At 42.2% G+C, this 21,717-nt stretch overlaps 2 protein-coding genes across 2 annotated transcripts; one reads left to right on the top strand and one right to left on the bottom strand.

Annotated features, from left to right (window-relative positions):
- Positions 1-2,050: 2,050 nt before the first annotated feature.
- On the bottom strand, positions 2,051-5,676 carry LOC133019754 (glucose-dependent insulinotropic receptor). Its single transcript, XM_061086311.1, has 3 exons — positions 5,124-5,676; positions 2,297-2,895; positions 2,051-2,173 (listed from the first exon to the last, which is right to left on the bottom strand). The coding sequence occupies exons 1-3, from the start codon at positions 5,674-5,676 to the stop codon at positions 2,051-2,053; spliced, it is 1,275 nt and encodes a 424-aa protein (XP_060942294.1).
- A 7,656-nt stretch (positions 5,677-13,332) lies between these two features.
- Positions 13,333-21,232, top strand: slc25a14 (solute carrier family 25 member 14). The gene is made up of 8 exons (XM_061086398.1): positions 13,333-13,430; positions 14,717-14,855; positions 15,883-15,977; positions 18,286-18,371; positions 18,648-18,743; positions 19,083-19,207; positions 19,691-19,904; positions 21,134-21,232. The coding sequence occupies exons 1-8, from the start codon at positions 13,367-13,369 to the stop codon at positions 21,173-21,175; spliced, it is 861 nt and encodes a 286-aa protein (XP_060942381.1). The 5' UTR covers positions 13,333-13,366; the 3' UTR covers positions 21,176-21,232.
- Positions 21,233-21,717: the final 485 nt, after the last annotated feature.

Raw genomic sequence — 21,717 nt, 5'->3', positions numbered from 1 at the left:
GTGCCACAAGTCTTTTCTCACTGTTTACACAAGGACACAAAAAAGGTTAAACCGATAATGTGACACACGGCAAAACAAGCAAAGATAAATCAGCTGCATTTTCCACTTCTGCTCGTCTGATTACACTTTATAGACTCTTCACGAGCTGAGGTAAATGTTTGCCGTGTGATCCCCACGTAGAAATCACAGAGCTCATCTGGTGTGAGTGCTTCGTCGATTCACTCGCTAAGTGGACGGTAATCATTAGCCAGCGGCAAAACAAGTCCTGAGCAGACAAACCCGCTCGTCTGTTATCTGACCAGCGTCGGCTCAGAGCTGCTTAATCACAGGGATGTAATAAAGCAGCAGAAAGCAGAGCTCAGCAGTCGTGTGTGTGATGCTGCAGGTTCCAGGCTGTCTCCTGACCTGTGATTCACTCGACTCTGCACAGACGAGGTTTCAGAAATCTTAAAAACCGAAAAACTGATTCAGTTAGGACTGGAGGATTAAGTTTTTCTTTTGGTTAACCTGGAAATCTCCAACCTAAGAGGCTGAAGTCATCTTACACTGATATTTGGTTTCTAGATTACGTTCAAAATGATGCATCAGTGAAGCCTCTGCACATTTTCATTATTTCAGCTCCTCACTGTGTTTAAAATCCTTGTTTGTTGTTGTTGTTGTTGTGTTATGTTGTGTACTGTTTGCTGGTTGTTGCTCTGTGGTTTGTTAGGTTTTATTTACTACATATTTCTTTAGTTATGTCCCTTTTTTAAAAACGGCCTGTGTTAAATGTTTAATATCTTGAATTTAGAGGTGTTTTATGTGTTTAATGGTTTTTCTATTCAGCAATCGAATCTTGAATTATTTATGGTCAATTTATAATTTATGCAATAAATGTGTTACAGATGGTTTTACATTAAAGGTTTAAAATTTGTCACTGAGTTGAGATTAAACCTGAACCAAGGCCCAACAGGCCCCTTAAGAAAAACATATTTAAATTCATTTCATCCACATTTTTATTTGGCTCTGCAGCAAATATCACACACTCATAAATATCACGTATCATGTCAGATTGTTTTCATCAAGATCCATGAATCAAGGAACAAATCTCGTTAAACACTGGTTCAGGATCGAGTTCTTTTTCCGGATCATAACGAATCCTTAGTTTCGTTTGGACAGAGGTAAAAACTCTGAGCTCATTCATTCTCATTCATTGTCATTAGACGAGATAAATGTATAAGAATATCGTCTAAGTTTTTAGTTTTAGTCGAAATTGTGCACCTGATGAAAGATTAATAAACAGTGGCTCAGAAATCTGCCCGACCACAGCAACAGCCACCTGCTCAGAAGCTTTTATTAACGCTGGACTCTCACATTTACGACTTTTCCCGTGCGTCATTGGTCACCTGAAGACGCAAAACTCAAGAGCCCGTAATGTGAAGGACATAAATACTTTTCATGGTCGACATATCGCGGCGCTCATTGAGTTACCGCGAAAACAAACATGCAGTTCTCCATGTTTGTTTGTATTTTCAGATATTCGTATATTATTTCGCGCCAAATCGGATTCATTACAGCTACTAGAAAAATCTGAGACCCGGTCGTTGACGTAGAAGGAACAGATGCACTGAAGCGTCAGTGTAAATGAGATGAGGTATCGGGGGGGGGGGGAGGTTTCCTGGTTATATTTATAAATAACATTCTGGAAAAGAAATGGCTCAAATCAAGCTGAGGCTCAGTGGCACTGTGAGATATTATTAACATCGTAAAATAACATTTCTTATTTTAAATTCAGTTGAAATTAAAGTACTTAAAGGTTCAGTGTGTAGGATTTAGTGACATCTAGTGGTGAAGTGTCATGTTGCAGCCGAACACCTCTTACCTCACCCTCCGCTTCCAAACATGAAAAAGAACCTTTGGTAGCTTCAGGTTTCATAAAAACTCAAAGAACCTTTAGTTTGTCCAGTTCGGGCTACGACAAGAAACATGGCGGCCTCCGTAGAGAGGACCACGACCACGTTTAAATGTCCGATGGTTCCCTGACATGTGGACCAATGAATCTTTGGATAGGTTAGAAGAGGAAGGTCCCGCCCTTTGGAAGGACACATTGGTCGGCTGCGGTTGAAGAAGCCATCGAAACGGGAAAGTCCTGCTGTGCCACTGCGATCCAATCGGTCCCCAGAGGATTCAGCCCCTGAATGGAGACACAGCCGTCAACAACACTCAAGTTTTCTGGTGTCTTTTATAAACCTGTCGTGGCAGATTGTCCCGCAGCGTGAGCCTCATTGTTAATTTGCCGCAGCAGAATGGGGTTTACCGTATCTCCACCGCAGACGTAGGCTTGAGTCGGCACAGCCGCCTCAGAGTCGTGTCTTCCTGCGATTCCTGGAGGTCCGGCAGCCGGCGACCGGCCCCTGAAGCAGGAAAACATGGCCGCCAGCTGCAGCCGCACCTCCCTCTGCCAGAAGGCGTACACCACGGGGTTGATCAGCGAGTTGCTCAGCCCCAGCAGCCACAGGTGATTCTCCAACACCACGGTGAGCTCACAGCTTTCACACAGGAGATGCACGATGCACACCACGAAGAACGGAGTCCAGAGCACCGAGAAGCAGCCGACGAGCAGCGCCACCGTGCGCAGCGCCTTGACGTGAGTCCAGTAGCCGCTTCTCAGCTGCTGATGGTGCTGAGGGTGTGGATGGCCGTGGTCGGTCGTCCGGGAGCCCGCCTGTCTGACCTGGAAGATCTGCTTCTGGTGGCTGCAGGCGATCTTCAGGATGTCCAGGTAGATGAAGATGAACATGGAGAGCACGGGGAAGAAGCAGACGCTGAACAGGACGATCACGCCCACCTCATGGATGACGGAGAAGAAGGCGCAGAAGCCTTTGTAGCCCTCGGCCTGCATCTGCGTCACCATGACTGGGAGGCAGGGGACACGAGTTACTTCACAGATTATCTCAGTTCATCTCAGTTCTTTCTTTCTTTTTTTTTTATAAATCTGTTTATTGAAACACATCACATCATGTTACATGTCCTTTACAAATAGATGCATGTTTTGGGGTTTTTTGCCAAATAAACAAACATACAAACAAACAAACCAACAAGTAGAAAACATACAAAACATTATCCCACCCCCCACCACAGTTGGTCTTCCCTTTTCAAACAGAATATCTCATCAGCCACCTTACATTTGTACATTCACATTGATGTAAGAGCTCAGCTGGACAAAAAAAACCATAACGTGTTGTTCACCCCTACACCGTAGGAGTTGTAGCTACATTGTCGAAATATGAGATAAGAGGTTGCCATATAGTATAGAATTTCTCAGTTGACCCTCGGAGTGAAAATTAGATTTTTTCTAATTTAAGGAATGACATTAGGTCAGTTTGCCAGGATTGTTCTGCCGGGGGTTTAGGCAGCTTCCAGTGTAGAAGGATACGCCTGCGGACAATCAGAGAGGCGAATGCTAAAACATTTAATGTCTGCTTACTGAATTCTGAATAATTTGAGGGGACTCCTAAAATAGCAATGAGCGGGCAGGGAGTGATAGCTACACCTAGAACCTCCGACATGATCTCGAAAAAGCTCTTCCAGAACCCTGTTAGCTTCGAGCATGACCAGAAGGTATGGGCTAAGTCAGCTGGGACAAAGGCACATCCTTTGCAAGCTTCACTACTGCCAGGAAAAATCTTAGCTAGTGTTGCTTTGCTGAAGTGCATTCTATGCAGTACTTTGAATTGTATTAAGTTAAGACGGGCACAGGATGAGGAGCTATTCACTCGTAATTTTGCTCTCTCCCACCAAGGATCCTGGAGTTGGATTCCTAGCTCTTTTTCCCACCCCTGTTTTGCTGTGATCTGTGGAGAGGGGTTAGCCTGGAGAATACCTGTGTACAGCTATGATATCATTTTTATCCAAGTTTCTGGTTTGTCAAGAATTTTAGGTAAATCTGCCGGTAAATGTGGAAATGTACTGCAATGATCTTTAATAAAACTGCGAACCTGGAGGTAACGAAAGAAGTTGGTCCGGGGGGCAAGTCATGCTCATGGGACAGACTCTCAAAGTCAACAAATGTACCATTTAAAAACAGGTCTCGAAATGATATGATACCTTTCTCCTTCCAAAGTGTAACTGCGGAGTCAAGTTTAGAAGATAAAAAAATATGATTATTGCATAACGGACCTAGGAGGGCAAGATTGTTTAGCCTGAGATGTTTGCGAAACTGTGTTGACAAGATTGCAGGATTTGAGGTATAATTTGAAACTGAGAATGGCAAAGGGGAGCATGTCAGAGCCAAAAGTGAAGAGGTGAGGCAGGAGAGGGACTCCATCTTACACCAGTCCAACTCACTCTCGTACCACCAGCTGAGTATCTTTTGTATATTTGCTGCCCAGTAATATAACATAAAGTTAGGTAGACCCAGCCCACCTTCCTGCCCTGCTGTCTGTAGGGTGCTTTTATTAGTCCTGGATACCCTGCCCCCCCACACAAATGAAAGAATAGCTTGATCAAGTTTCTTAAAGAATGTTTTTGTCAGGAAGAGAGGTAAACATTGGAAAAAAAACAAAAATCTCTTCAGGATATTCCTAGTTATGCATTGCACTCTGCCTGCTAATGATAGAGGCAACTTGAACCACTTCTGTAGGTCAGTTTTGACTTCATTTACTAATTTGTCAATGTTGTTTTTATGCAATCCCCTAAAAGAGTGTGTGATGTTGATCCCTAGGTATTGAAAACTTTCTGGAGAGAAATTAAAAGGAATTTGTCCCCGCGTGAGTGTTTCGGCTTTGAAGTTAATTGGGAAACAGACAGTTTTTCGGAGGTTGATTTTGTAACCTGAAAATGCACCAAAATCATCTAGTATCTGTATTAAATTTTTGGCACACGAAACAGGGTCTGTTATGTAAATTAATAGATCATCTGCATACAGGGAGACACGGTGCTCAATGTTTCCCCGTTGAACACCTTGCAGATGTGCGGAAGATCTCAACCGGATGGCTAGCGGCTCAATAGCAAGAGCAAAAAGTAACGGCGACAGCAGGCGGCCTTTACGGGTACCACGGGACAAGGGAAAATATGATGAATACTGTCTATTCGTGTTCATCTCAGTTCTTTCAATCGTTCAGTTTGACCTTTTTAAATCTCACCTGGCGAGAACCCCACAGTGAGGGCGCTGATCCACAGAGCCAGCAAGGCCACGGCCGCCGTGCCCCTCCCCGACAGCAGCGAGTACTGCAGCGGCCTCTTGATGGCGGCGTACCGGTCCAGGGAGATCAGGAACATGGACATGATGGAAGCTGTGCTGGGCGATATCACAAAGGCCATCCGCATCAAGCAGCGGGTCCGACCCTGAGCAGGAGGCGTGGCGTTGGTGGGCGGGTCGGCGGGGGCGTGGCTGTGCTGGCCGTGAGGGAAGCCGTTGCTGTTGAAGTCCTCTGTGGCCAGGCCGGTGATGGCCACACCCACCAGGGCGTCGGCCAGTGCCAAGTTGAGGACGAAGCACCAGCTCTGGCGGTTCTTCTTCAGGAGCAGCTTCAGCAGAGCGACCGCCACCAGCAGGTTGGTGGAGACGATGAGGCAGGAGGCGGAGGTCAGGATCCAACCCATCGCCCGAGGCCTTGTGGCGCAGTGGGCGTCGCCGCAGTCGGGAGTCATCCTCACAGACGACTCAGTGCTCGCTAGTCCCGTCAAATACGACATTCTATCAAAAAACTATTAAGGTGAAACAGGATTGTGTGTTTTATCCGTTACAGCCGTCGTCCGTCATAACACGACAAGTTGCGGTTGCAGTTAAACTCCATCAGGTTTAAAACGGTGAAAATAATATATCCCAAAATATTAAATAACTTCCAGTAGCTTAACATATAACTGCGCTTGAGTAGAAAAGTGTTTTCGTGAAGAAGTTTAGCAGCTAAAAATCGTCCTGTCACATTTGTCTCTGGCCTCATGTTAAGGTTTTAGAAACTGATCTTGTTCCAGTCGATCTCATCCCAGAATAACAAACACAGAAACACTCACAGGACTATCAGCAGCTCTCGCTCGTCCCCTCCCCTCTCTCTCTCTCTCTCATACACACACACACACACACACACACAGGACCGACCCTTGCCCCAACAATCCTCCTGCTGGCTCTCGTCCGGGGAGATTTCTGTTTTTAGAATCAATTAACTGTATTTATCATTTAAATATAACTTTGGTTATGGTCTTGATCCGTGTAGATAAATTAAATAATGAATGAAAGGAAGCTCCTCATGTAGGATGTTCGTCCTGTTCTCCTCTAAAACCAAACCATCACCACCATCAAGTGGTTTTCGAACTTTTCCAGTTAAGCCAGAGCTAAGGTTTTTTTCAACTTTCTCTTTTTAATGCTTAACCTTCCTTACAGATTTTTGAAATGCAGAATTTAAAACATGGACAGAACAGGTACAAATGAAGCAGATAAATACAAGGTAATAAAACCCTGCAACAAACAGACTGTCTTTGTGCTTTTCACTGATATTTGTATATTAAAATAGTTTTCATTGATAGAATCACAAAGTTTTATGGTTTTAAATAAATCCATATAACAGCTGTAAATAAGTTTTTTTTTAAATACTTTTGAAGAGTTGCTTTGTTTATTCAGCTTTTAAAAACTTAAAATAAATCATACAGGTTTGCAGAAAAAAACGTGCAATTTTCAGCTTTGTTTGTATCCATACAGTCTATGTTGCATCATTATCATATTAAAATAAAGTTTATATACAATTCATCTACCAGCACTGATATTTGAATGAATTAGCCTCTACTACACTATCTCCCTGAGGAGCCCTCCTGACATCTGTAACATCCAGGACATTCATCCAGATGTTGATCGCTGATACAAACAGTGTCATATTAGAAACTCTTTGCTAAAAGTATAACAAACATGGAGCTGCAGCTACAGCTTGTGTGTGTCTGTGTGGGTGGGTGTGTGTGTGTGTGTGTCTGTATGGGTGAGTGTGTGTGTGTGTGTGTGTGTCTGTATGGGTGAGTGTGTGTGTGTCTGTGTGGGTGAGTGTGTGTGTGTCTGTGTGGGTGGGTGGGTGACAGAGGTGTCAAGTAATGAAGTACAAATACTTCCTGCCATGCTCGACCAGAGTCGATTTAAGATTACAAAACAGGATTGAGTCCAAAAGTATAAAGGTCTCTTCTAATAAAGGTTATTGATAACATTCCACTGAAGTTGGACTTTTTGAACTATTACAATATTTACTGGCAACTAGTTATCATGTCTTATCATGTTAATGCTCAGTAGTACACATATGGTACTTTAATGTATTTGCATTGTAATAAAATGTGATCATATTCAACGGGTAGCCTAGTGCATCCCACATTTTTCAACATAACATTTTAATACAACATTATAGTCATTATGGCCTTTAGAAAAATGTTTTTTTTGAGGAGGGGGGGTAGTGCACTATAGGCCCGTGAGACGCGGCTTAAGAGTTTGTCCTTAATGGGAAAAAATGTCCCCTTACATTACTTTTATACTTTAAGTGGTTTTGAAACCAGTACTTTTACACTTTTACTTAAGTAAAAAACTGAGTTGATACTTAAACTTCTTCAGAAGTCTTTTTAAAACCCTAGTATCTATACTTCTACTTGAGTAATGAAAGTGAATACTTTTGACACCTCTGGTGGGTGAGTTTGTGTGTGTGTGTGTGTGTGTGTGTGTGTGTGTTTGTGTGTGTGTGTGTGTGTGTGTGTGTGTGTGTGTGTGTGTGTGTGTGTGTGTGTGTGTTTGTGCAGATTTGACTGGAGTTTAGTTAAACTCTAACCCTGATGGCTGCCGTTCTGCTCCGGCCCCTCGAGAGACATCTGGCACGACGGGACCATTTTCCACCAGGATTCACACACACACACACACATCACAGACACACACATCACAGACACACACATCTGGCTAATGACGCTCTCTCACTGCACACGCTCAGAAAACATCTGTGACACGGCACCAGCTTCTCAAAGTGCAGAGCAGCTGCCACAGGACAGATCCAAAGATTAAACATTACAAACGATGGAACAGTCCCTAAACCTGAATTGTTTTCTGATTTATTTATTGTGTGTTTGATGATGAACTTTCAGCTTTTACTCATCTACACAACATTTCACTTTCACTTCCATTTGAAATCTAAACAACATAAACTGAAGCAGCTTGGGGGTAAAATTGCCACAGAGATTTTAAAAATAAACAATTCTCAGTCCCTCATCCTGAAACCTCAGCCCTGAGCAGCAGAGCCCAGTTTCACAAGGTTCAATACGAGTCCAGATCAGCCCCCCCCCCACACACACACACCCCTCCCTCCCCTGAAAATAGCTGCAGCAGACACACAATGTCAGAATGTTGTTCACCCCTGCTAGACCTTTCAGGAGCTTTCAAAACAAACAAAGCCTGAGTCAGCAGTTATTGTGCCCGGTGCCCGGCTGCGCCCAGGGAGCCGGGGGTCTTGTTTACACCTCTGCCCAACGCCAACCCCCCCCCCCCCCCCGCCGGCCGTGACGGGAAAACTTGTGACTCCACCGCGGCTCCGGGGATCTGGTCTGAGGAACGTCTGAGAACTGAGGAGTTCTCCACATCGGGAAGTTCAACCAACCAGTCTGGAAGCAAAAAGGTTCCTCAGGCAGGTTTGTTCAGGTAATGATGATGTTGTGTGATGGGGTGTTGTCATGGTGATGTGGGGTGGGCAACATTATCAGGGTTAGGCTGCTGCTGCACAGTCCAAGGTCTTTGGGTTGTTGTCAGATTACAAAGAAAATCCAAAGTGTTTTTTAACGCTGTTCATCTAGATTCTAAGGGATAAAACACCAAACCTGTAAAATAAGAAATCAGGAAAGGATGTTATTCATTTATTTGTGTCTCTAATTGACTTAAATGGAATTGTTCCTAACTGTGTGAGTGTTCCTGTCAGAGAGAAGATGTCTTTGAAGAGACGGCTGCTCTCCATGTTGTTGTGCTGTGTTTACTGCGTGGCCTCACTCTTCTGCCTCCAGCCCAACCGCAACAACTGCTTCTCTGCCGGAGCTCGGTGAGTCCGGACGCTTTCTGTAACTCGCAAAAATGTTTAAACTAGGAACTTTCTCTGTGGAATTGACTGATGAAGACTGAAGGAGACTTAGACCTTCGTCTCCATCGAGAACGGAGGAGTCAGTGATGGATCCTGGGAGATTTAAACAGCTTCACCCAGAACAGAGAAACCAGGACCTTCTGCTGACTCACATTTCTGAGGGGAGCTAGACAGTGAGGATCTGGTGACTGGGCCTGAACCCATGAGGCCCAGTCGGGTAGCGGCATGAATATATTAATATAGTGACACTGTGATCCTAGACCAGTCCGACAGGGAACACTGGTTTGACCTGGAAGGAGCCGATGCTGATGACGGGAAAATGGAACATTACAAACCAGATAGAACTCTTCTCCAGCTGGATTTGGCCCTTGGATAATTCTTATTTGTAGAATGAAGAGCAAAATGGTGGCGACCGACACGGGACAATTTCCAGGTTTCAGGAGTTTCTTTGGAAATTTGCCCAGATCTCTGCCGTTATCTTCTAGTTATTAACAAGATAAATACTTATCTTTGAAGTCCAAAAGTTCTTGTCCGGTGTCAGAGTTTTAAAATATTGTTGAGTCAGACATTGTTAAACTGTCAATAGAGTAATGACAATAATAGATAAAAGATTCCTGATCCACCGGGGGGCGCTCTCCGGGATATCTCGATTTAATTTTGATTAACAAACTAGTGAATGAGATAATTTGTACTCTTTAGTGAATTTCATGAAATTAATACAAATGATGAGCTGATAAGAATTTTTGTTTCATATTTATTCTCAAAACAAAAGGTGCAACAGTTGATTTCTCATTATTTACTCAGTAATCTTAGTTTTCCACTCTCTGCTGCTCTTTCCTTTTCATCACTCTATATCTTTTCATCACTCTATATCTTTTCATCACTTTCTCTCACTTGTCTTTCTTCAGGAATCTGGCGTCGGTCGTCCAGCAGCTCTACCAGCGCGTCGTCCGCCTGCTCCGCACCACTCTGTGATCCACAGCGCTTCCTGAACCCTGAACGCATCCTGTGGTCATGGCGGCTGTCGTCCAGCATGTCCTCCTGTAGTGCACTGCCAATTAGAGAAGACAGAGAAGAAAGAGAAGAAAGAGAAGAAAGAGAAGCAAGAGAAGAAAGAGAAGAAAGAGAAGAAAGAGAAGAAAGAGAGGAGAAGAATGGTGTCATTCCACCTGTGGACAACATGGAGTTTCCATTTACTCGTTAATCTCTGAAGTGCAAGAACCATCTGCCCTGATCGACTGCATTTCCCAGACTCTGAGGAGAGTGTAAAAAGGTTTATTTCTTCTACAGATGAATGTTCACATGATGGATCTTTGCAGTGGGAGGTGGAGAGGACATCTTCAAGCTTCTATTAGATGCATATTGAGGGTTCTCACATGCATATTGAGGGTTCTCACTCTATGAAACTCCTGGATTGGGAATTTGAAGGAGAAAATTCTTCTCTCTTCTCTGTAACAGAGGTTTCCTGAGAGGGGGGGGGTCCTGAGAATGTCTGATTACCTCAGTCCACAGAGATTGAAAAAATTTGAGAAATGTTATGATCTGCTTGGTAAAGGAGACTGGTCAATGGCCGAATGTGGCCTCCTGCATTCGTAATTTTAGCTTTGTTTGGAGGGTTGCTCTGTATATGTCGACATAGCCCCCCCCCCCAGGTCTTCTGAAAGGCCCCTGGGTGAGAGAGGGACTGTTATAAAGAGTGACGCATAAAAACAAACACATCCGAGGTCTACTGGGGTTCATTTGACGAAACCAGAGACATAGTAAATAATAAATAAAGATATGACTCAGCCATCTTGTTCCGTTTCCATGGAGCCAGACACTGTGCACTAGCAAACATACATCAGTGTGATAAGAATTATGGAGGAGACAGGGTTTATGACATGTGACCGGGGGGACAGGGATCAAATCCCCGACCTCCTGGTTTGTGGATGACCCGCTCTACTTCTTGAGCCTCAGCCGCCCGATCAAGATTCTTTAGGCTTCATTTTTGTGAATCTGTTATGTCGTCTTAATTCATACACAATCTGTGGGTGAAACCGAGAAGCACAAATTAATTTTAAAAGAAAAGACCTGAGAAGAAATCGGGATCGGTCTGAAATAGTCTAGGCAGCAAGCAGATGCTTCAACAAATAAGTGTCATTTGCAATCCGTCAAAGTTGAGATGCAAGAAAAAAAATATTTGATAACTTTATACAGAGAAGGTTTTTGGTGAAAGAGCAGATTTTATTTGAGTGATGTGAATGGACCATAATACTCTGTGCCGTCTAAAAAGAGGTCGTTCTTGTGGTGAGAAACTTCTTAAAACTTCTACTTTCAAAGTTCTCTGACCACTTTTGTACGAGCTGAGTGACTGTTCTCCCTTTAGTCTAACACTGAGGTTAGAACTCAGTGTGACTGCGTCAGGAGGAAGTACCTGTGGTAAATGGAGTGTGAACATTTGTCCATTGAGGTGAAACGATTGATGACTCATCCTCACGTACAGCAGCTGAGTCTTGACATTTATTAATTCACTTAATACCTCTCTTACTCGGTTATTTGATTTAATTCCCCTGTCGAGGTGTACGTGCAAAATAAAACAATGATAAACTATATAACTTCACAATAAATCTGATTTGTATAATTTCATGTTTTGAGACATGAAGATGAAGCAAATAGGCTTCACTTCATGCTTTTATTCTGAAACCCCCGCTGTGTTTCCATGGTTACGGGCTGCCCAACGCTGTGTCCTTTACAAGAGCGTGATGCGTTCAGGGTGTGTGGGAATAAAGCCTTCACATGACCTCAACGCGTGTGAAGGACAATAGAGAGAAGAAATAAACCCTAACCCTAACCCTATGTCATATTTTAGATTAAACAATATTTGCTTTTAATGGAAACTTTGAGACTTGATAATAATTATTATTAAATATAAATTAAAATAAATAAACAATATATATGTATATATATATAAAAAATATAGAAATTGTCACAATATTAAAAATATAAATAATAGAAATTATTATTATCAAATTTAAATGATATATTTTTATAAATAAAAGCAAATACTATTCAATTACAATATTAAAATTGTCATTATAATAATAAAATTAAAGATAATTATCATTACCATCAAAATATTAATAATTCTTATTTTTATTGTTATTATTATTGTAAGTAGTAGTTGTATTAGTGGTATTAGTAGTAACAGTAGTAGTAGTAGTAGTAGTAGTAGTAGTAATAGTAGTAGTAGTAGCAGTAGTAGTATTAGTAGTAGTACTAATAACAGTAGAAGTACTACTACTAGTAGTAGTAGTAGTAGTAGTAGTAGTAGTAGTTGTAGTAATAAAAATAGTAGTAGTAGTAGTAGTAGTAGTAGTAGTGGTAGCAGTAGTAGTAGTTGTACTAACAGTAGTAGCAGTAGTAGTACTATTAGTAGTAGTAGTAGTAGTATTTCTACTTTGATGATCGTTGTGACCTAACACCACAGCTGGTCAATAGAGGGTTTTATTTTGAAGGTTCCAGCGGATATCCTGTTCCGGTGACTTGTGGGTGTGTTGCCATTGGCAGAGCAGCTAACCGGAAGCTAACAGCGGGACAGAAGTTCCTGAGCCGGTTGTGCACCGGAGTCACGTCACATGTCGAGTGACGGAGCAATACGTCAGAGAAGAGGTCACTGACACACCGGGGACACGTGACCCCGCGGCAGGACTCATCGGTAACCGGTGACTCATCGGTAACCAGGGCAACAGGTAACTAGTTAGTGTTAACTAGCTGTTAGCTTAGCACAAGCGCTGCGCCTCGAGCTGCAGGCACGTCCGGTGACATCACAGAGAAAACACGTAAAACTAATTTATTATTTAAAAACAAACTTAAAACGTGTTTAACTTCCGCGTTGATTCAACTTCATTTAACTGTTTGTTATTAACTTTGAATTATCGTGACACTGTTGCTGCCGCTGTCAGTTTATCCCGGTTGCTCCTCCCCCGGCGCCCCTCTCAGCCAATAGAGTCGCTCGGTGGCTTGATTGACAGCCCTCCCGACCAATGGCAGCCCGGTATCCGCCCCTGCTGGCTCTCTGAGCGGCTGGGGTCGGTTTCCGGTGCAGGAAGCCGCCGCCGCCGGGGCTGATGATGCTGCTGATGATGCTGATGATGCTGATGATGCTGCGGCGCTGATCTGTCGCTTCTCCTGCCGTCGCTGTGATGGTCGTGGACATGTTGTGTTGTGTGAAGCGTCATCACTGTGTTGACCTGTGTGTGTGTCTGCTGCTCCTGCTCCTAGCGGCGCTGCAGGTGGTGGAGGCAGCAGCAGCGGCCGCCGACGGGGGGATGGACCACCTGAACTGGAAGCCCTTCATCTACGGGGGCATGGCCTCGATCGTCGCAGAGTTCGGTACGTGATGCACCAGCAGCCCGCAGACCACCACCACCGGCTGCTCCACCAGGCTCCACTGCGGTGGTCTCACATGCATCATGCAAACAGGGTTGTGTATTTAGAGCAATGTGCAGCCATGGTGGGGGGTGGGTGGTGGGGGGGGGATCGTGCACCTGCTGCTGCAGAGTGATGCTAGTGAAACACGGGGAGGATGCATCCAGATGAAAGAGATCCGATCTCTCCTGTCCCTGCAGATTCACTTCAAGATAAATGTGAAAGGATATTTAATATAAAATAATCCTGGTGATGTTTAATCATCTAAATTGTCCTAAAATTGTTGTTTTCTTCACCTTTAGAATGGGCCCTTCATATATCATAAATCAAAATTTGTCTTATCTTAACAAGGGGCGACATCCTTTGTTCTTTTAGTGCAATAGATGCCACATAAAGAGGAAAACATCAGCAAAAAAACTGTTTTTACAACATTGATTAAAATGAACAGTTTGTAGAACATATTTTAAAGTAATATTTATTTTATATTACATTACATTTCATTTAGCTGACGCTTTTATCCAAAGCGACTTACAATAAGTGCATCAACCCCGAGGGTACAAACCAAGAACAACAAGAATCAAGAAAGTACACATTCTTCAAAAATAAAGCAAAATAAATTTAAAATAAATTTTTGAGCATACTTAACTTCAAAAGATATCTAACCAATTTTATTTTAACCTAATCAAGGACCTGGTCCAGAATTTAAAAGTTTCACTAGTTATTCTTTTTGATAATAATCTTTCTGTCTTTTGTGTTATGTTATAACTGAACGTTACAAACCACAGTTAATATCCTCTGTGCCTAATTATTGTCCACTCTGGTTTTTCTGTAGCTCTACCACCTTAGTTTCCTTTTAAAAGTTAAACTTTCACCTAATAGGATGAATATTAATTGTAACTAACTAATATTATGAATAAGAGAACGTTATTTTATCTAGGCTTTTGATTTGATTGATTGGAATTTCATTTTATTTATTTGTATTTGTATAATTATGTCTTTATTTACTTCCATTTATTCTTATATTTTTATATATGTATTTTTTTTAAATTATTTTATTGAATCTTATTTAAGTTATTTAATTTCTGCCCTTCTTTTCTTTACCCTGAGTGTTTGATTGTGGGTTGGGGTTGTTCATAAACGTTTGTATGTTTATAAATGTTTGAATGTATGTTTCTTATATGTAAAACTCAATAAATATATTGTTAAAAAAAAAAAAAAGTTAAACTTCCTGTTTATTTTCTCCTTCCCAGGGACGTTTCCTGTTGACCTGACTAAGACCCGGCTGCAGGTCCAGGGTCAGTCCCAGTACACGGAGGTGCGCTACAGAGGCATGTTCCACGCCCTCTTCAAGATCGGCAAAGAGGAGGGAATTAAAGCGCTGTATTCTGGGTATGGAACCTTTTAATAACAACTATAACAACCTAATATCTGTAATTCATGCCTTTGCTCATTTTAAATCTTCCTACAAACGACTACATTTACATCTGTGTTGGCAAATTGGTGAATTCACCAGTTCACCCATGTGCCGTTTCCAATCGGAGCCAATTAAAACCTGTGTGAGTCATTAAGTCATTTGACCATCGAGCAAATACCAATTTGATCCATTCCCATTGCAGACAAAACCAGATGTAAGTGGTAACTAGTGTTTTTTTTGTCTCAGGCTCAAGTTTAAATTCCTTGAAACCATCAAGAACTTCCTCAGACGTTCTGGAGAAGTGACTCTTAGTCCCAGAGAAGTGAATTAAGTCTAAGATGCTTTACTCCCTCGGTGGGAGAGAGATTTCCGTTTAAATACTTAACGTGCTGTTAAATAAATTTACTTGCTTCTCCTTTCTTCTCCCTGGCATTGAGTTCCCTGCTGACACAAACAGCATGTGCTCAATACAATATGCAGTAATGAGCTGCTCACAGGGAGCTGTTAAACTTGGTGGGAGGTTGAACTGTGACTTTGACGAATCCCACTCCAGCTCTGGAAGAAGCCCAGTGGGACGGAAAACGTTTTGCATGTGGAAAGTGGAATGAGCTTTTCTGTTTTAAAGCAGCGGGTGTGATTCATGTGTTTCGTATTTACACTTGTTAAGATTCGCTACAGAGATCCCATGTTTTTGTTTAGAGCCCATTGAATCCATTGTCAGCAGTTATCACCAAAAGTTCTCTTGACATCCTCTTTGTCGTTCATCAATCACTAGCTCACAGTGAATCCTCTGGAGAATCTGCTAATGTTTTGTAACCTGGGATGATTCGGACATTATCTGGAGGTTTTTCTCAGCGACTAGCAGGAAAAACTCCAGAGAAAGTCCGGAGCCTCTCACTTAGAAGTTTGCATTCTCACACACGGCCCCTCAGGAGAATGTCAGGAGTTTATCTGGAGTTCGGTGGATGTCTAAAAGCAGCTGTGATGTTCCTCTCCTTTCAGGATTTCCCCGGCTCTGTTAAGACAAGCTTCTTACGGGACAATCAAGATCGGAACCTACAACACTCTGAAGAGGCTGTTTGTCGAAAATCCAGAAGGTGGGTGTATCCTGTCGTCTTCTTCTCCTCTTCTGCTTACTGCTCATATTCTGTCTTTCATCTGAAGGGTCTAAACCTACAGTCGGAGGGAAGGAGGGAAGGAGATCGCCTTCTTTAATTCACAGGCTTCAATTTCTCTGTCACACGAGTCACCTGAAACCTTTTCATCTGCAAGATATGAGTCAGGAAAAACTTAGACAGGCAGTGAGTTGAGCTTTGCAACCGGCCCAACAGTGTTTTAAATGCTACCAACATGTTAAATATAAATTTAGTTTTGTAGAGCCCCTCTGTCTGGTAGAAGACTGATGCTTTGTCCTGTAAATTAAGTCTGGTTTATAAGCGGTGGTGATTTCCTCCAGTATCATAATGAGCAAAACTCTTTTAATAGACCAAAATCAATACACAGACTTAAGCCCTCGTTCAGACTTGGTCCTAAAATCCGTCCTGAGAGATCCGAACACAAGTGGACAACTCGTCATTTCAGTCCTGCTTTTAAAATGTGTCCCCTGTGTTCTCTTGGGCTCAGATCTCACTTCTATTAATAGTAATAGTCGTTTCTGGTTGCAAAGAACAAATATGGTTTTTAGTAGAACCTGAACAACTTGTATTTTTCGAGGCAGATGCCGTTTAAACCTCGGACCCGAATGAAACAAGTCTGGAGCCAATCATTAAAATATAAGTGACAATTCAAACATGACCCAAGCTATTTTTATTTCAAGGATGCATCCAGCCAGAGTATATTAAGTAAGTTAATCTTATTTATAGGACAACAAATCAACTCTGCAGATCACCAGATGGCTTTAGTGCCTTCTTGTTCTTCCTCTTCTATGTCATTCTTTCTCTTTCTGTTTGGACTCACAACACATTTTGTGCCTCACAACACAAACGCCTCACAAGCCGTCTCTGTTCTTTATGGTAGGGAAAATGCACACGTTTGCATGTTTTGGTGGCAGGTTGCTTCTGTTTACAGTGCAGACAAGAAAGTTAAACGACATTTGGTTTTAAATGGCTTCAAGCACAAGATGCTTTGACTCAAAGATGATTGAGATCAATTCTTAGATCTAGAAAAAGACATTTTAATGTGGAATCAAATCACAGACACAAGATTTGCTGGTGATATTGGATCCGGGACATTACCCAGATTTCTCTCTGCAGCAGGAACACTGTATCTCAGCTGAGGTTATTTCTGTTAACTGTTCAGAACCTTGATTGTTTGCTGTTTGCCTCCACGGTGCCACTGTGTGTGTGAATGCTTGTTTTGATACAGGCTTGGGTTTGCCCTGTGGTTGTGGTGGGATCGAACTCCCGGTCCCCAGCCCCTGAAAGTGAGCGGTGTGAGGACCGCCACACTAACTGTTGGTCAGATTGATCTTGGATCACTGTAACTATTGTTCTAACCTCCATCTCCTGTACTTACTTTACTGTAGACACCTGTTCTGGGTTACTACTAATGAGATCCACCACTTTCTAACCCTGACAAACTGCTGAAGCTAACGGCTAACTCTTGTTTCTGCTCATTTAAAACCCTGTTCACTGTGTTCAGTCTCTTTAGCAGCATTACAGCTTAGAGTCAGTTTGTTTGGATCTGCTCAGAGTGTCACATGGGTGGAGTTTGAAACATCAGGAGAGAGAGATAGAGAGTAAATACGTTTGTAGGTTTGACCAGTGACCACGTAAATTCACGTAAACACCCGTGTGTTCCTCCAGGTGGAGACAAGCAAATGTAAACTTGTGTTTAGACAAAATGATTTCTAATAACTGACAATAACAATGTATGATTTACACACTGCACACTTAAGAAGATGTAGTTATTAGAGATTGAATTTATAAAAATGATCACTTCTCTTGCTTTGATTTGATCCAGATACAGTTTTCTGACTTCATAATGATCTTAATTCTGTGACTATGTGAGGATCCAACAGGATGCAAATTTAATTTTGATTCTTAACGTGTCATTTTCAACACGTTGTCTTGTTTGGAATTCAACGCAAACTGATTAAAAGAAGAGTTATGTTTGATTTTACTGTTTAGGTGTTTCCCTCAAAATGAATTCAGTATTTGGCAGTAACAGTTACGATCTGTAAGTTATTTACACACATATATATGATCGTCTTTATATTTAATAGAAGGATTTTATCAAAGTAGCTCAGGACATGATCACAAACAAGATCAAGTCGTGTTTTGAAAGTGACACACGAGAGTCTGTATAATGATTTTTTGATCTATGTGAATTTAAAAGTTTAAATCACAGCTGATCTTGGCTTCATTGTTTTCGTGTTGAATTAATAAACTGTCTCTCGTCTGTCAGATGAGACCATGGCCATCAACGTCTTCTGTGGCGTGGTGTCTGGAGTCCTGTCCTCGTCTCTGGCCAACCCCACCGACGTCCTCAAGGTGACTCGCTCAATACCTAGACTAAAATATTTAAAACTTTGATTATTTAAACCTTTAGTAAACAGCAACTACAGACTGCTGTGCTTTACCACATATTTGTGCCTGATAACTTTAATCGTTATGCTCTGACATTTTTGATTCTTTATTAAATAACCTTTTTAATTCGATGTTAAACACAAGCAAATCTTCAGACACATTTTTCATTTTTGTGAATCAGGGTTGATCATGGGGTTTATATTTACTTTGTGTGTGTGTGTGTGTGTGTGTGTGTTTCAGATCCGGATGCAGGCGCAGGGCAGTCTGCTCCAAGGCAGCATGGTGTCCAACTTCTACAACATCTACCAGACCGAGGGCACCAGGGGGCTGTGGAGAGTGAGTGCTGCTTCACTCTCTGTGGGGATGTGTGTGTGGTTCACCAGGTGCTGAAGGAAATACACTTGTCATTATTTTATTTTGTATTAACCCAGTAAGACCCCACGGCCAGAATGAAGTCTCATTTCCAACGTTTAGAAACCTTAATGTCTCAGCCTGTGAAGCAGATGGAGACATGAAATAAAAGCATTTTAGAAAAACTCTCCAGGGTCCAGGTCAAGTCCAGGTTAACGACAGAGCTTGTTTTATTCTGTTTTAACTCTGGTAAGTGAATTGTCTTGTAATATCTTGTAATATCAATACAATCAGACTCATTCTCTTCACCCTCCTTTTCCTCAGGGTGTCATTCCCACAGCTCAGCGAGCCGCCATCGTCGTCGGGGTGGAACTTCCTGTCTACGACATGACGAAAAAGCACCTGCTTAGCTCCGGCGCCATGGGAGACACCATCATGACCCATTTCATGTAAGTTAAGTTGTTCTTAAACTCTCTTTTAATCCCATCAAGGCCTTAGGCGCTGAATTAAAGCTGCCGATAGAGACTTGAAATAAAAGGATTTAGTATTTTAAACATTGTTCTTTCATCCTTAATCATTTCTTTTCCCTAAAGTTCATGAGCATTATGTTTTTTTAAACAATATAACCAGATTCCTCCTCCTCCAACATGTCTCTTACCGACGTCTGGGCCTGAATCTTCTTCATTATTCTCATTGTTGGTTTTGTGTATGAAACTCTGCTGTAATCTCCACCTGGTTGTCAGCAAAATTGTCTGAAACTGTATTTTAAAAACTCCACGGAGGCTGACAAACAGACAACATTTTCCATAATGCACATTTCCTTTCCCACAAGTCTTTTATCAGTCACATAAAAACGACGCCAGCTGCTGTGAAGTGAGGCTCCACACTCACATGTTGCATCTGATCTCAACGGGTCTCTTGTGTTTGAACAGTTCCAGTTTTGCGTGCGGCTTGGCAGGAGCTCTGGCCTCAAACCCCGTGGACGTGGTCCGGACTCGTATGATGAACCAGCGGGTTCTGTCGGGCGCCCCCATGTACAAAGGAACCCTGGACGGACTGATGCAGACGTGGAGGAACGAGGGCTTCTTCGCTCTCTATAAAGGATTCTGGCCCAACTGGCTCCGACTGGGGCCTTGGAACATCATCGTATCCTTTTTAAAAACCCACAGAGTTCCCTCGTAGAAATGGATCTCCAGATAAAAAGCCTGGAGTGGGATCTGTACACCAGACTGTTAATCTACCTGCTAGTTTCACACACGTCTTAAAGGGGACATATTATGAAAATGCCACTTTTGCAGTTCTTCTACACGTTAACTTGGGTATCTGGCATGTCTACCGTCCCAAAAACTCTGATCAAAAACAACTCCTGCGATTTGTTGTGGTTCCTCTATGTCAGAAACGATACGCTAGATGGCGTCGAATGGGATTAGGACTAGGGTTGCAAAATTCCGGCAATATTCAAAGTTGGAAACTTTCCATGGGAATATACGGGAATTAACAGGAATAAACAGGAATATACGGGAATATACGGGAAATGTTGTGGGTAATTTATACTAACTGTATTTACCTTGTCATATACAGACATAAATATAAACATTTTGTTTTGTTATAGGCTGATTTGAGCCCTGAGGAAACTTTGGGCACTTGACTATATGCTTCTGCATCGTTGTGTCATTCTTAACATAGGTCTTTGCACAGTATTTGCAAATGTACAGAGCCTTTCCTTCTACATTGGATGGGGTGAAATGTCTCCACACATGAGAGAGTGCACGTGGCATTGTTCTGTAGAATAAGATGAGAAAAAAGTTTGTAAAAAAACACTAATGCAATGCCAGAGATATAAATAGTTAGCCAAACTATTGGAATCGTCTGTAAACATATTTTACAATTGATGAATAAATGAATGGAAATAGGCTAGATGAACAGATGAACAATCCTCAATCAGCATGCTAATATATTTTCCCCAGTAATATCATGGAAACTTACCTGACTAGTCCTTCACTCTACAGCAGGCCTCAATAGCCCTGCTGTAGAGTGAAGGATGCTGGGAGTTATCTGTGCATGTGATGGAAGAATGAACAGTGGAGGGTTGAAACTCAACGTTCCATACATCTTTAAAATAGAGTTTTGAATGATGTTTTTATTGCTCAGCGTTTAATTTTGCGTCTTTTTTTTTTTGCTTTAGACAGGGTGCTGTTTTAAATGAACCTTGTGGTATTTTGACCAAAATATGTTTCAGACATTTGATTAAGACCCCAATGAACCATATCAACTGCGGTAAAATGGGCATAATATGTAAGTATCTGTATCGTCTTCAGTCTGAACTCTGATGTGATTTGAATCATGTACGTTTTTCCCTTAACTTCCCTTCTCAGTTCTTCATCACCTTCGAGCAGCTGAAGAAGCTTCCGTTTTAACAGGAAACAGGAAGTGGGACTGCGCTGGTCTGTGTGACTGTGTCGGGGGAGACGTGTGAGCCCCCCCCCCTCTGAATCCATACACAGGATACCACACAGTGTCCGTCATCTGCCCATGCTCTTCAACACCTAACGTTGAGTTCTCCTTTTCATGTGATTTATATTTATTGTCACTGGTTTGTTTCTTTTAAAGCAGTTTTGATTTGAACTGTCACCCCCCCGATCCCCCCCGACACTCCCCAGGCAGCTGAATGTCTGAATTTAAATCCTCGAGCTGCTGAGAGACGGAGTTTAACTCTGGATTGAGTCGACTCTCATGAGAGTTGGCTTCTGTGGAAAATAACCCAGAGGTGCTTGTGATTGTTTCCTCAGGATTCATTCACAGAAGAAACATGTGTCGAGTCAGACTTGCACAGTTTGTGGCGTCTGATAGAGAAAGAAAAGAATATGAAGGTCATCGATGATAAACCCTGTATCATCTGGGCATAAGCACTGCATGAACGTGAAACCTGTTCAGTAAATAACTCAGATTTTCTGTTGAA

Source organism: Limanda limanda, chromosome 14, assembly GCF_963576545.1.
Source record: "Limanda limanda chromosome 14, fLimLim1.1, whole genome shotgun sequence".
In the NCBI taxonomy this organism is placed as follows: domain Eukaryota; kingdom Metazoa; phylum Chordata; class Actinopteri; order Pleuronectiformes; family Pleuronectidae; genus Limanda; species Limanda limanda.
This window is presented reverse-complemented; position numbering and strand designations above follow the sequence as displayed.